The sequence below is a fragment of the Notolepis coatsorum genome, assembly GCF_963971535.1.
Source record: "Notolepis coatsorum genome assembly, chromosome: 11".
Lineage (NCBI taxonomy): Eukaryota > Metazoa > Chordata > Actinopteri > Aulopiformes > Paralepididae > Notolepis > Notolepis coatsorum.
The window spans coordinates 71,866,044-71,880,881 of record NC_140175.1 but is presented as its reverse complement, the minus strand read 5'-3'; the positions used below and the strand labels follow the sequence as shown (position 1 = coordinate 71,880,881).

Below are 14,838 nucleotides of genomic sequence, written 5' to 3'. Positions count from 1 at the left end.
TACAGTATAGTTAACATTTTTATCTCTGTGTTCCATTGGAATGCCTGCAGAGCAAGCTTTGCACATGCTCAGTTCAGTCCAGTCGGTTACAATGTGCCAGAAGGTGTATTTGGGCCCAGGTCTGCTTTATTGTCTCACTGCTTTTACCAGTCTGCTCTGTGGTGTTGGTGCTGCATGTGCTTGTCGATGGGCTTGGTATGACCTTTGACCCATAAATGAGCATATATACATGCGTGTCATGTACACACACACACACACACTAATGTACATTTCTCAGATGTACAGTAGTGCTTTCCATGAGTTATGTGTAGATAAGATCTACGTGACCCCAATATAACACCAACATCATCACATTACATTCACTGTGTTCAGTTTGACATTGTATAGCACTTGTTGTGTGCCATGTGGTAATATGTTTGCACTACTGCTACAATATTCTCTGGGGTGAATGCACACAGAATATTGAATACAATATAAGGAATTGTTTGTGAAATTAGTCTAAATGTTCCACCCCGGCCAACTCTATCAGATCAGAGGAGGATCATGAGGAAACTTATGTTGAGGTTGTGATATATTGTGATTTATTACCTTTTTTCAACTCCAAATTATGTCCCCAACGGAAAACTTGGTCAACATCTGCAATAAAAACAGGGGTGTAAAGTACTTGAGTAATTGTACTTCGTTATAATACTTAAGTAATGTTTTAGGGGATTTGTACTTTACTCAAGTATTATTAGATTTGTACTTTTACTCAATTACATTTCAGAGAAAAAAAACATACTTTTTACTCCTTACATTTAAAATGCAGAAGTACAAAGTACAAATCTCGCAGGTCCAACCATTTTAATTAGTATATTTGTTTCTCTGGCCAAACTAACGTTAACGTTATTAATCCTGTGGCCGCACTTTATTTAAAAACAGCCAATCAAATCCCAATCAATGGAAAATTAACCCGCCCATACCCATGCTGATTGGTCCTTGTGCAAGACCTGCATCAGAAGAATAGACAGTCAGAAAACGTTTTAACTTTAACTTTTTAGTACTTAAGTACGTTTAACTTTTACTCAAGTGTGTTTTTAGCCAGATACTCTGACTTTTACTTGAGTAAGATTTTGAGACAGTACCCATACTTTACATACTTTACTTTACTTTACACTTAAGTATAATTTCTGGGTACTTTTTACACCCCTGAATAAAAATATATATACATCATCATACATAGAAGTGGCCCTCATTTATCAACGTGACGTACGCACGGATAATGTGCTTAACCCGTGCGTACGACCATTTCTAAGCAAAGTGTGGGATTTATCAATTTGAACATGAACTTGACTTTGTGCGTATGTTTGCGCACAGCCCAGAGCATGCTTAGCTGGCGCCCTGTGGTAGAATATGGGGACTGCAGACGGACGGCATAGATAAGTTGCATGCATTAGTTTCAACGCGGAAATAAGCTTGACTGACGTGTTCTGTATGACCCCCGTAATTCATTATAGTTCATTGTGAAATAGCGATATTAGTGTAATTATTGTCAAACCCTAAATAGCATGTGGAATAGGTCTTTCTCTCCGAATGAATGCAGGTTTATATATATAGCGTTATCGGGTGCACTGACTGCGCTCGCAGGAACTGTTTTCAGAGATAGCATCAGATAGGGATGAATGAATGAATGAGGGGCAGTCTAATTGCAGAGAGAACATAATATTAACTAGAGTCCACTACCCGAGACACCTCCTTCATTTGTACCGCAATTTGGGACCCAAATTGGAGCTATAAGCTTAAAAGCTTTTCCGTGCTTATTTGAGAAGGTCCAGCTGCAGAGCCGGAGAGACAGACAGCAGAGAGACAGACAGACAGACAGATAGACACTGTTCCACAGTGTGTGTGTGTGTGTGTGTGTGTGTGTGTGACCACTAGTCTCCTAGTAGAGACCCCCCCCCCCTCTGGACCACCTCCCAGTAGAGACCCCCCCCCCCTCTGGACCACCTCCTAGTAGAGACAAGTTTTCTGAAATTTATGTTTATATATGCAAATGAGGCACTTCCCCATTAAATATGTGGACATTTATGGATGCAATAAGGCAAAATGAAGTAAAATAAACAACTAAATGTGTGTTATTGACGTTTTATTGTCACTAGTTTCATAGAAGACATGTTTAGGAAGCAAAATATAACAAAATCTCAAAATCAACTAAAAAGGTATATTTGACTATTCACCTGCAGTGTCTCGCCTTAATCCTCATCTTCGTCTTCTTCCTAGAGAAGTCTCTACTAGGAGGTGGTCCAGAGGGGGGGGGCTGAGTCTCTACTATTAGACTAGTAGTCACACACACGCACACACACACACACACACACACACACACAGTGGAACAGTGTCTGTCTGTCTGTCTCTCTGCTGTCTGTCTCTCTGCTGTCTCTCTCAAAATAGTATAAGTGCTATCTTGGCCCTGATAGTTGCTCTCCGGCTCTGCAGCTGGACCCTTCTCAAATCAGCACGAAAAAAGCTATAAGCTTATAAAACGATTTAATATGCTAAACTTCGTTTTAAATTCTTTAATTCACATTTGTTTATTTCATAAAGATTTTCCCGACATAATGCTACCTGCCCCGACCAGATCCGTGACTCTGTTGCGATACAGATGAATTATCTACTCAGAAAGCTTATAAAACGATTTAATATGCTAAACTTTGTTTTTAAATTCTTTAATTCACATTTGTTTATTTCATAAAGATTTTCCCGACATAATGCTACCTGCCCCGACCAGATCCATGACTCTGTTGCGATACAGATGAATTATCTACTCAGAATAGTATTATAAAGTGGCTATCTTTTATGCTGTAGATCACTGCTGGTATGTGCGTGCAGAACCTTTATTTCAGCGGGGACTGTAGTATTTATTTGACGTTACTGTACAATATATGTGTATTAAAAGACAGAGCTGTCTTTTATTGTATTATAATAATTATTAATATTAAAAATAAATGAAGAAAGGCGTTCTTATTCCAGCATGCATTAATGACACCAACGGGCAACAGTGGTTAATGGTCTTTATTAGTGTTTGCGGTGTCCAGGCAGCAATGGTCTTTTAGGAAGTTAATAGATATAGTATCCGACATCACCGTGTACAACACGCTTCCCTCGGCTTAGTCCACTTTTCCACATTTCATGGGGGTGTTCCATTACCGTATATGGTTAATCGGGGAGTTCTGGTATGCAAATACTTAAAACAGTGCACAAGCTCCAGCTTAGGAGCAAGGTGATATTTATCAAGACAACTGTGTATGCACGTGTGATAAATCCCGTTTTTTTTGTGCGTGCACACATTCTAAATTCTGTGCTTACGTGTGGAAATAGAAGGTTTTCTAAGAAAACTTGATAAATGAGGGCCCTGGTGTTTCACGCATGGAACAGTGTTTGTCACAAAACTGGATATTAATACCAGAGCATTATCTAAAGTGAAACGCTTCGGGAGCACTTGATTTGTGTGCCATAGTTGTCTAGGAAGGTATATCAAAATGCCATTTATTTACAATTCCCCCATTGCAGGCAAGCTTAACCGAGCGCTCCCAAAGTGTCTGAAATGGAATGCATGCATTTAGTGTGGTGTGTTTGCTTGTGGTTACGTTCCCACCCTGAGAAACAAGAGTGGTTCATATCAATATAGCACATTTTCATTGCTCTGGGGGTTGGACTATTATTCACTGTGACCGGATCTGATTGGTTGTTGTTTTGTGATTGGCAGGTTCTGGAGGCCACTCGCGTCACCAAGAGGAAGAGTAACATGGCACTGAAATGGGAGGCCGGTATCTATGCCAATGAGGATGGAGAAGGAGAGGAGGAGGAGGAGGAGGAAGAGGAGTAACTTGCCCCTCTCTGAGACAGTCAGGGGCCAAAGAGGAAGGGAGGAGAGGAGGAGGGAGAGGATGGATATAGGAGGAAGACACAGAGAAGAGGAGGTGGGAAAAGAAATGGAATGTGAGACGACCAGCAGTATTTATTTTACTTATAGTATTCTGATGATCACCTGACCTACTGGCCCGACCAATCTGCCCCATCCTGGAGATGAATCTACTCGTGTGATTGGTTTGCTGGGGGGGCTTTAAGGCGGTGCTAGCGGTGTGTGTATAGGACAGAGTAAGTTGAAGAACATTTGGAGAAGCGTTCGAGAGCACGGAGAAGAGATTCTTGGAGGTCAAAGTGCCGTTTGACTTCGCAAAGTTGACGTAACGGACGTTTTCCAAGACGAGAGGCGAGACACAATAACTATTTTGAGAGTCGTTTTTTTTTTAGAGTCACTGCTGCGGTGCTTGGGAGTGATAATGGAAGCGAAATAAAAGGTTGTACAGACTGGTAGACACTATAATACCTAATGAATATTTCTGTGTTCGTAGGACTGCTCACACTACAAGATTTGACCATTCACACAACAGGAGCGGAGATGTTTGAGCCTCGTTTAGTCCTGCTCTTACACGCTTGATTTAAACCCAATTCTCCTGCCGTGTGTTTTTAAGTGTTGAAAGGTGTGATGATGGATGACATGAGAGTTTAACTGGTATTTTGGGGTGCAGAGTGAGTGTTTGATGGTTGAAATGATACTTCAGACAGGGAGACCAAACCGTGATCAAAATACCAAATTGGAAAAAAAGTTAATTTCAAATACTTCTTGTGTGATCAAGTGGAGGATTCGGAGAGGAGGAGGTCATTGAACTGTTCCCCGCCAACTATACCCACCTGGCAAGGCATCGATGCCAAATTAAATGCTGAAATTGAGTAAGGTTTTGTGATGATACTACAGATTTAGGATGGCCACTGTCAGGGGTGGCGGGCGGGGGGGGGGGGGGGGGGGGGGGGGGACAATCATGACAGCTGTCCGGGGCTCTGAGCCAAAACGGGCCCCACACAGAAGGATTCGTCGGTTATACAGTAGCACAGTTTTTTCGTCCGTCAAAAGTAGGGCTTAGGAAGTTTTGTCCTAGAACGCTGTGAACGCTTACAGCTGCCATTTGTATTTGCATCACAGTGCAGTGACTTGGTCCCAGGTATAATATATTGTGTACAATATGACAATGACAATAGGCCCCTGCCCTCCCCAGGGTTGCTTTAATTTTGACCACCTGTAATGCTCTGGGATGATACTGCCCTAGCGCGCTGACTGAGGTCGAACACCTCCCTTTCCCAGGGTTAGGGAGCACAGTGTTCTCGTAACAAGGGGGTTTGATAATAAGGCTGTGTTTGACCGAGGGGAAGGCCATCCTTTCTCATCCCCTCGCCTTAAGCCTCCTGACCTCAGATCAGCCTCTAGGAGCAACCCCCCCTCCCCCCCCTACCCCTAAATCTGCAATCCCCGCTTGTGGTTTTTTCTCTTCGTTGTTGAACGCATGACGAGTATAATATATTTTAACCTCTCCTATCCTATATTACCACTATCTCTGTAGACCTAGAGCAGAACAGAAGCTGTATTATGACCACAGTAGATAGATTAGGCTACCTTTTGATCACTATTCTTCAATATTCTCAATAACTTCACAGTTATAAAGCAATATATTGTACAGTAAGCTCAGGCGGAAGGAGATAGCGCGAGGAAAGGTAAAGACGCGTTTGAGTCATAATAAACGGTTGGGCTGTTGTTGTTTTTTCTTTGTATACAATCATTTATTTTATGTTTTTACCGGCTACGTTGCTTGTTGACTTTTTTGCTCTCTGATGTAAGCAGTTTTATGTAATATACCGAGGTTGGATTGTGTATTTGATGTATAAATGATTTGTATGGGACGAGTATTTCTCTGAAACTGGGGTTTTGTCTTTTAGACCTCACTGGCCTAGGACATTTTTGAGGACTTTCTTTTTTTACATAAGTTGTACACCAAATCATGTCGTCATTTATAATAAGTTGGTCACACAAAGCTTTTTATTCTAAATCTATTTAAGAAATAATGACTGTAATTTGCATGAAAGTATATTCATTTCCTCATGGTTCATGGTTTAACTACTCCAAACTCCCACCCAAAAAGTGTAAACTGTCTGCCAGTCGAGGAGTTTCTCTCTTTAAAGGGTTGAACTCCTCTGTCTGCAGCGTCACCTTGGCTTCATCTCTACACCGTTCCTACCGCTGACTAATCGCGCTCCACATCGCAAGCACTTCTAAAGAATCCTGTTCCTCGCGGCCCGGCACCATTTGAGTCAGATGATCTTCTTCTAAGATGTGCGTAGGGGAAATTGTCTGTTCTCATGTCCACACCGCCACCTAGAGGTTCTGATTGGGTCTGTAATGAGGTTACTGATCCCCATCACTAAGCGGTAGCAGTGGGACGGCTTTGGCTGTGTAGATAGGAAGTGCCCCCTCTAGCTGTGTAGATAGGAAGTGCCCCCTCTAGCTGTGTAGATAGGAAGTGCACACTCTAGCTTTAATCTCTTTGAGGAACACCGAGCGCTCAGGTTGTTGTGTCAACCACATGACGATCTCTTATGCGATGTTTGACATTACTGGACCCCAGAAAGGGGAAATAATGAGCTTTTTGCCTTGTTTTTGTGAATGGGATGAGAAGCTGCTGCACTGCTCTGGGTGTAAAATGAGTCTGTGGATCGGCCAGGCCTGCTGCACTGCTCTGGGTGCCTGCCTGGGTGTAAAGTGAGTCTGTGGATCGGCCTGGGAGCTCAAAACTAACAAGTGACAGGTAGAGTCAACAGCGGATGGTATGACCTATCTGACATGGGGGATTAACATAAGGAATTTTATTTAGCCGTTGATAAATGTGTCATGGTGGTTGCGGAATCAATTAATTGAATAGGCTTATATTGTAATAGTAGCAAACTAGTCACATTACTTGTAAGTTGGATAGATGTTGTTGAGATCTGTGTCAGGTTTCTTCAGTCCTATTCTTTGTGACAATTCCGAATACAGTCCCATGTAAAAAAAAATAAAAATGCCTTCCACATTGGGTTGCCAACTCTCCGGGATTGCACTCACAGCTGTAGAAGTAGAATTTGATGTTGCAAATGATCAGGTGTGCCGTTTATAAACGGGCGACGTGTCAGACGTCAATTTCTAAGGGCACACGCAGGGCAATTCTGAGGCGTCTTGCCCCATTCATAGTAGGAATTAGGAAACATGTAGGTGAATAACAATTGTCATATTGGTGCATATTACCCTAGAGTGGAACAGAACAGAACAGTGAGTCTTGTGTACCGATGTCAGGTTATACAAAACATGTAGGCTACACCTTATTATGGCAACATAAACTGCAAATTATGTAAAATAGAGAATGCAGAAAATAAAGAGAGAGGAATGTAAAAATGGCTGAATCTCCACCACCAGTGCTTTTAAAGCAATCGTCTGTCACACATCCAACACCATAGCCACTATGCCGCCCCCCCAATAATGAAGAATAATCCTTCCTATTATAATCTGTCAAAGATGGATAATACAAGTGCTGGGTACCGTTAATATGCCTTTTCAGACTCTCCTAAAACCGATTAAATCCTTCTTTGGTATTTACAAAGTTGTATGGTCAAAGGTTGCACATAGCGGTCTTGTTCCTGAATCGTCAGAATCAGAATACTTCCCACTTACTAACAAGGAAGTGAAAAGCAAGAAATTGAGCCCAACACAATGTACCAATTTTCCCATTGAACAAGACACACATTGGCTCCTTTGTGTTCCAAAGAGCCTTTGTTAATTTTTTTTAATACACATTTAATAATATATGAAATGAAAAGTATTTAATGGACTTAATGTCCCTTTATTAGGTTGAGATGTTTTTGCTGTGGTGGTTGCTATTGCAGTACAAATGTAGACGAGTGTGACTATGATATCACATGGAGGTTGTGTTGCTGACATGAGACATGAGTTTGCCACGAGAGTAACAGACCTAAAGAAAGAAAGATAGATGAAAAGACAGATACACAGACAGGAAGACAACTTAAGAGAGTTAATGAAAGACAGAGGCGCTGGTGTTGATCTGCTTGCTGTGATGTGGCTAACAAGTGAGACCATAGAATTATAAAGAAAAAGGTTGTCAAGACTATGGAAACCCAATGAAAGGAATTGGAAGGAATGAAAAACACTTGTTTCTTGAAAAACAAGTATCAACTGAGGTATGTCCCTATGGCAGATGTAAAGTGTCTGGGAAATATATAGGAAACAGATGGGATTTTAAAGATAAATAAAATAAATAGATTCTTTGTAATGGAACATAGTTTTACTGTGGCCTACTTTTCAATGAGCATCTTTCCGAGGTATATGCTCTGTGTGTGTGTGCGTGTGCATGTCTGCTCGCTTGTGTGAGTGTCGGAGTCTGGGTGTGCATTTGTCACTTCCTGTTTGAATGTCATCCATGCTTTTGAGTGCACAAATAGAGACAGGGAGATACATATACAGACGGACTATTAGAAAATAAACAAAGATTAGAATCAGAGGAAAACAAGACAACTGGTCTCTTCCCTAGTGTACTGTATCCACCACATTACAACTGGCTATCTTAGGCTATACTTAGGCTATCTACTGTAGACACACACACACACACACACACATGTGCACCTACCAAGGGATGGAAGGAATTATTGTCATTATTGCTCCAGCGCACAAAACTGTTGAGTAAAAACTATTGGGTTTCTCCATATATGATATGACAATGCTTTTGAAACGCTAACCAACATCATGCACACGGAAAGGAATTCAAATTTTGTGACTTATTATTATTACGCTTTTCCTGTTGTATGAATTTATGTTGGGAGAGATGGTTTTTATTTATCGGTGTAAACTCTTATCGGCTCGCTTTGTTGCACCTGCTCGGCCCGGGTGGAGCCTGTAAGCTCCACCCACTGGGGTTAAACACCAAAGCAAAGCCGGTATTTCTTTTTTCTTGCGTGATGAAGCAATCCTATTATAATCTGTCCTATGTTAACCACTTGTATGTTCATATTCTGCTCTGTTATTTTATAGCACATGTAAGGTTCACAGTTATACACCTACTATATATGAATATTTTCTCATTAAAAACAAAAACTGTAATTGCGTGGATTTTTGAGTGGTTAATGTGCACGATTTGTTCTCCCTTTCAAGAATTTGGACAGTGTGTGATATGAAGCAGGGCAGTGCTGAAAATAAAGGTTTAAAAACGAATTAACCAGTTGATCGAGCAAATAAAGGGATAGTTATGATTTTTGGAACTCAATACCTTACCAATGATGATGTTGATTGGTAGAGTCCTTTCTCAGCGCAATCCATCCTGTTCCTCACACTAACTCCGGATAGTTAGCCACAAACCAATGCAAAGTCAATGGGGTCGAGCTCCTGACTCAAACCTACTTTTTGTGTGCACTGTGAAGTAAACTGCAGTGACCCCCAGTCAGTTTGTATAAACAGGAGGTTGACCCCATTGACTTTGCTTTGGTTTGTGGGGTTTTTTTGGGGGGGGGGGGGGCAATACTTTTATTCCATACATTGCTAAAAGCTCTGGATGTATATATATATATAGTTTTTTCTTTCTTTTTTTATTATAATAATATAAATGTCTACATAAAGATTTTATCTGTAGCACCTCATTTAACCTGCCTCATATCTGAGATACAGGAGCCATGATGCAGGTAAAGAGGAAAAGGGAGGGAAGTAACACTGGAGTCTTCATTGTCTTGACAAAGGTCTTGTTCTTGATGTCACTGTATCTGCTGCCTTGGATCTGATTGGTCCTGACTTTCTGACCTAACTAGCACACCTGAACGCTCTCTCCTCGTAAATATGGGTGCGTTTGATCGGTCCTCGTCAACGTGTAATGTCGTAACCAAAATGTATATACGAGGTGATAGCGTTTGTGTGTGCTAGTTAGGTCATGAAGTCAGGATCAATCAGATCCAAAGTGGCAGATTCAGCCAAATTATTCAATTTTTTTTTTTTTTTTTTTACAATCAATCAATCTAATTTAATTGTATAGCACATTTAGACATGACACTTCAAAATGACATATGACACATGAAACACGTCAACCAAAGTGCTTCACAGTAAGACGCATAGCAAAAAAAAGAAAAGTGCTCCTAAAATATAAAAAACAGACAGAGTACAGAGAGTAAACAGACAGAGAGTAACACAGTCTAAACAGTCATACATCTTTTATTCAACTTCAGTCCTGATCATAACCATTTTTATTTTTAGATGTTTGGTTTTTTGTAATGTCAGATAAAAAATGAAATACTCCCACTTTTCTGAAAAGAGTTGTTGTTAAATCTGACATTACAAAAAACTAAAAATCCATCTAAATCAGTGTTGTTGCTAATCATTGACACAGCCTGTAATAATCCCCCCCAGAAAAATCTATTGCATTTGATATATTGAAAATATAAAAATCTTTGTGTTTTTTTAACAATAATTTGTGATGCCATCACACACACTGGCATTTAAAGGGTTATAATTCGAAAATGTATTCAATACGTGGTGGTTATGATCAGGGCTGAAGTTGAATAAAAGATGTATGAAAGAAAAAGCATATCATATTTTTATGGCGTTTTTGAAGAGGACAATTTAGTTCCCTAATAAGAGTGAGTATTTTTTCTTTTTCAATTTGACATTACAAAAAACAAAAAATCCATCGAAATCAGTGTTGTTGCTAATCATTGACATTATGCTAGCCTGTAATAATCCCCCCCATAAAAATCCACTTTGCATTTGATATATTGAAGATATTTACATTTTTGTGTGTGTTTTTTTTTCTTTTCAATAATTTGTGATGCCATCACAAACACTGGCATTTAAAGGGTACAATTTCAAACATTCCTGCACCAGAATGCAGGAAATTAAGTCTTTGTAACAAAAACATTTCCTGATGGGGAACCCCCAGACCCCCCGCTTAAAAAGTGGCCTGACTGGGACTATATTTTGCGCTATTTCCCGGCCTGAATTATTTCGCCAGTCCGGCCCTGCTATCATGCACTCTTCCTAGTTCCTACTATACTAATATGTCTTTACTCTAGGCACTCAACACTGCAGCACCCACGTTTCAGCACTGGTTGATGAACATTTTACTCAGTTGTAAGAGTTGTACCCTTCCTGCTGACTTGTCGTACAGAACTTAATGACAAAATGTAAAATGTAAATGTAACATTTTACCACCATGTAAGGTGGTGAGAGCAGGCAACTGCACCTCCTCATCCATCACCCTCAACATAGGGGCCCCCCAGGGCTGTGTTCTGAGTCCCCTCCTCTACTCCCTGTACACACACGACTGTGTGGCTCAGCGGAGTAGCAATACAATCATCAAATTTGCTGACGACACAGTGGTGGTGGGCCTGATCTCTGCCAACGACGAGAGGGCCTACCTGGAAGAGGTCAAGGTCCTGGCGGGATGGTGCCAGGAAAACAGCCTCTCCCTGAATGTCAGCAAAACAAAGGAGATGATTGTGGACTTCAGGATGTCGGGGGTCAAGGACTACAGCCCCCTCAGCATCGACGGGGCACCGGTTGAGAGAGTCAACAGCTTTAAGTACCTCGGAGCCTACATATCCGAGGACTTGACATGGACCACACACATTGACAGTGTTGTGAAGAAGGCACGACAACGCCTCTACTTCCTCAGGCGCCTAAGGAAGTTCCAAGTCAGTCAGAAGATCCTTAAGAACTTCTACTCATGTACAATAGAGAGCATCTTGACTGGCAACATCACCTCCTGGTTTGGGAATAGCACTGCACAAGACCGAAGCAGACTACAAAGAGTGACACGTTCAGCCGAACGCACAATTGGAGGGGGGCTCCCCACCCTCCAGAACATTTACAACAAGCGTTGCAAGGGCAAGGCTAAGAGAATCATTAAAGACTCCAGTCACCCGAACAACTGCCTCTTTGAACTGCTGCGGTCAGGCAAGCGATACCGGAGTCTCAAGGCGAGCACAGAAAGACTCAGAAGAAGCTTCTATCCCCAGGCCATCAGGCTGCTAAACGAACAATGAACACTACACAACAACAACCATCAAACGCACATAGCACACACATCCACACGCACACACTCACTTTAAACAAACACACTGTAGCACCCACTCCACACACTTTATAGCACACACCCACTTTAAACAAACACACTGTAGCACCCACTCCCCACACTTTATATTTATTGATGAAGGATTGCACTACAACTCGTACACCTTACTGTAAATTGTACCTAAATTGTACCTCATCCCATTTCTGCTTTGCACTATATAGTACTGTACATTAGTACACTGCATAGTATTGTATATTATATGGTAACTCAGTTACGTCTATTCTGCATCGAACATTGTACATATGTCTATACTGAACACTGTGACCTCATTTTCTACTTCTAAATTACATGCTATACTATGTTATTTGATACTATCTTGTCTAGCACAGTCTCTGGAGCGTAACAGTAAGAAGCATTTTGTATGAAAGTATTCTGTACTTCTGTATGACAACTATTAAAGAAACTTGAAAACTTGAAAACTTAACAGTGATGTGATGTAAGGGGGAAGTCCATCCAACCTTTTCATAAAGGATGAATGAATGAAAACTTTATTTAACAGATTGCAGAATGGGTACAATACAGTACGGCTCAATACACACAATTGTTAAGGGGATGCAGACCTGAGAAAGACGTTTGTCTTGTTTCCATCAGGGTCCCCCATGATGGACACAGTGGTGGGTATCAACATAGCAATACCTTGTCTGGACTGCTACCTTGTTTTTTGGCGAAGTGCCCCATTAAGTGCAGAGTTCATAAATATGTTGTTACTGTTCGCTACTGACCATGTACACCCTGCCTGTAGTAATAAAATATATATATATATATTATAATATATACTTTTTTTTTCTTTTTTGCAGTCACGCCACATAACTTAGAAGCAGGCCAGGCCAGTGTTTCTAGTTGCAGCGACGCAATAGTTAGATAACCTAAGTGGGGAACAACCAGGAGATCACTGTGACAATCAATCAATCTAATTTAATTGTATAGCACATTTAGACATGACACTTCAAAATGACACATGACACATGAAACACACGTCAACCAAAGTGCTTCACAGTAAGACGCATAGCAAAAAAAAGAAAAGTGCTCCTAAAATATAAAAAACAGACAGAGTACAGAGAGTAAACAGACAGAGAGTAACACAGTCTAAACAGTCATACATCTTTTATTCAACTTCAGTCCTGATCATAACCATTTTTATTTTTAGATGTTTCGTTTTTTGTAATGTCAGATAAAAAAAGGAAATACTCCCACTTTTCTGAAAAGAGTTGTTGTTAAATCTGACATTACAAAAAACTAAAAATCCATCTAAATCAGTGTTGTTGCTAATCATTGACACAGCCTGTAATAATCCCCCCCAGAAAAATCTATTGCATTTGATATATTGAAAATATAAAAATCTTTGTGTTTTTTTAACAATAATTTGTGATGCCATCACACACTGGCATTTAAAGGGTTATAATTCGAAAATGTATTCAATACATGGTGGTTATGATCAGGGCTGAAGTTGAATAAAAGATGCATGAAAGAAAAAGCATATCATATTTTTATGGCGTTTTTGAAGAGGACAATTTAGTTCCCTAATAAGAGTGAGTATTTCTTTTCAATTTGACATTACAAAAAACAAAAAATCCATCGAAATCAGTGTTGTTGCTAATCATTGACATTATGCTAGCCTGTAATAATCCCCCCCATAAAAATCCACTTTGCATTTGATATATTGAAGATATTTACATTTTTGTGTGTTTTTTTTTCTTTTCAATAATTTGTGATGCCATCACAAACACTGGCATTTAAAGGGTACAATTTCAAACATTCCTGCACCAGAATGCAGGAAATTAAGTCTTTGTAACAAAAACATTTCCTGATGGGGGACCCCCAGACCCCCCGCTTAAAAAGTAGCCTGACTGGGACTATATTTTGCGCTATTTCCCGGCCTGAATTTTTTCGCCAGTCCGGCCCTGCTATCATGCACTCTTCCTACTATACTAATATGTCTTTACTCTAGGCACTCAACACTGCAGCACCCATGTTTCAGCACTGGTTGATGAACATTTTACTCAGTTGTAAGAGTTGTACCCTTCCTGCTGACTTGTCGTACAGAACTTAATGACAAAATGTTAAATGTAAATGTAACAGTGATGTGATGTAAGGGGGAAGTCCATCCAACCTTTTCATAAAGGACACAGTGGTGGGTATCAACATAGCAATACCTTGTCTCATAGGGGCTGCTACCTTGTTTTTTGGCGAAGTGCCCCATTAAGTGCAGAGTTCATAAATATGTTGTTACTGTTCGCTACTGACCATGTACACCCCGCCTGTACTAATAAAATATATATATATATTATAATATATACTTTTTTTCCTTTTTTGCAGTCACGCCACATAACTTAGAAGCAGGCCAGGCCAGTGTTTCTAGTTGCAGCGACGCAATAGTTAGATAACCTAAGTGGGGAACAACCAGGAGATCACTGTGACAATCAATCAATCAGAGAGTACAGACAGAGAGTACAGAGAGTAAACAGACAGAGAGTAACGCAGTCTAAACAGTCATACATCTTTTATTCAACTTCAGTCCCGATCATAACCATTTTTATTTTTTAGATGTTTGGTTTTTTTGTAATGTCAGATACAAAATGAAATACTCCCACTTTTCTGAAAAGAGTTGTTGTTAAATCTGACTTTACAAAAAACAAAAATCCATCAAAATCAGTGTTGTTGCTAATCATTGACACATGCCAGCCTGTAATAATCCCACCCAGAAAAATCTACATTGCATTTGATATATTATATTTTTGTGTGTGTTTTTTTAACAATAATTTGTGATGCCATCACACACACTGGCATTTAAAGGGTTAAAATTCGAAAATGTATT

At 40.2% G+C, this 14,838-nt stretch overlaps 2 protein-coding genes across 5 annotated transcripts in view; one reads left to right on the top strand and one right to left on the bottom strand.

Annotated features, from left to right (window-relative positions):
- Nucleotides 1-9,010, top strand: part of palm2akap2 (PALM2 and AKAP2 fusion) — a 177,212-nt gene extending 168,202 nt beyond the window's left edge. For all 4 annotated transcript variants that reach the window (XM_084324584.1, XM_084324585.1, XM_084324587.1 and 1 more), the window contains one exon: nt 3,743-9,010. In XM_084324584.1, the coding sequence (XP_084180710.1) occupies nt 3,743-3,862 (120 nt within the window). In that variant the 3' untranslated portion in view covers nt 3,863-9,010. The remainder of the gene's footprint in view (nt 1-3,742) is intronic.
- snx30 (sorting nexin family member 30) overlaps nt 1-14,838 on the bottom strand; it is an 85,234-nt gene that overhangs the window by 3,471 nt on the left and 66,925 nt on the right. Inside the window, exon 9 of the mRNA XM_084324589.1 lies at nt 589-636. Within this exon, the coding sequence (XP_084180715.1) occupies nt 595-636 (42 nt within the window). The 3' untranslated portion in view covers nt 589-594. The remainder of the gene's footprint in view (nt 1-588; nt 637-14,838) is intronic.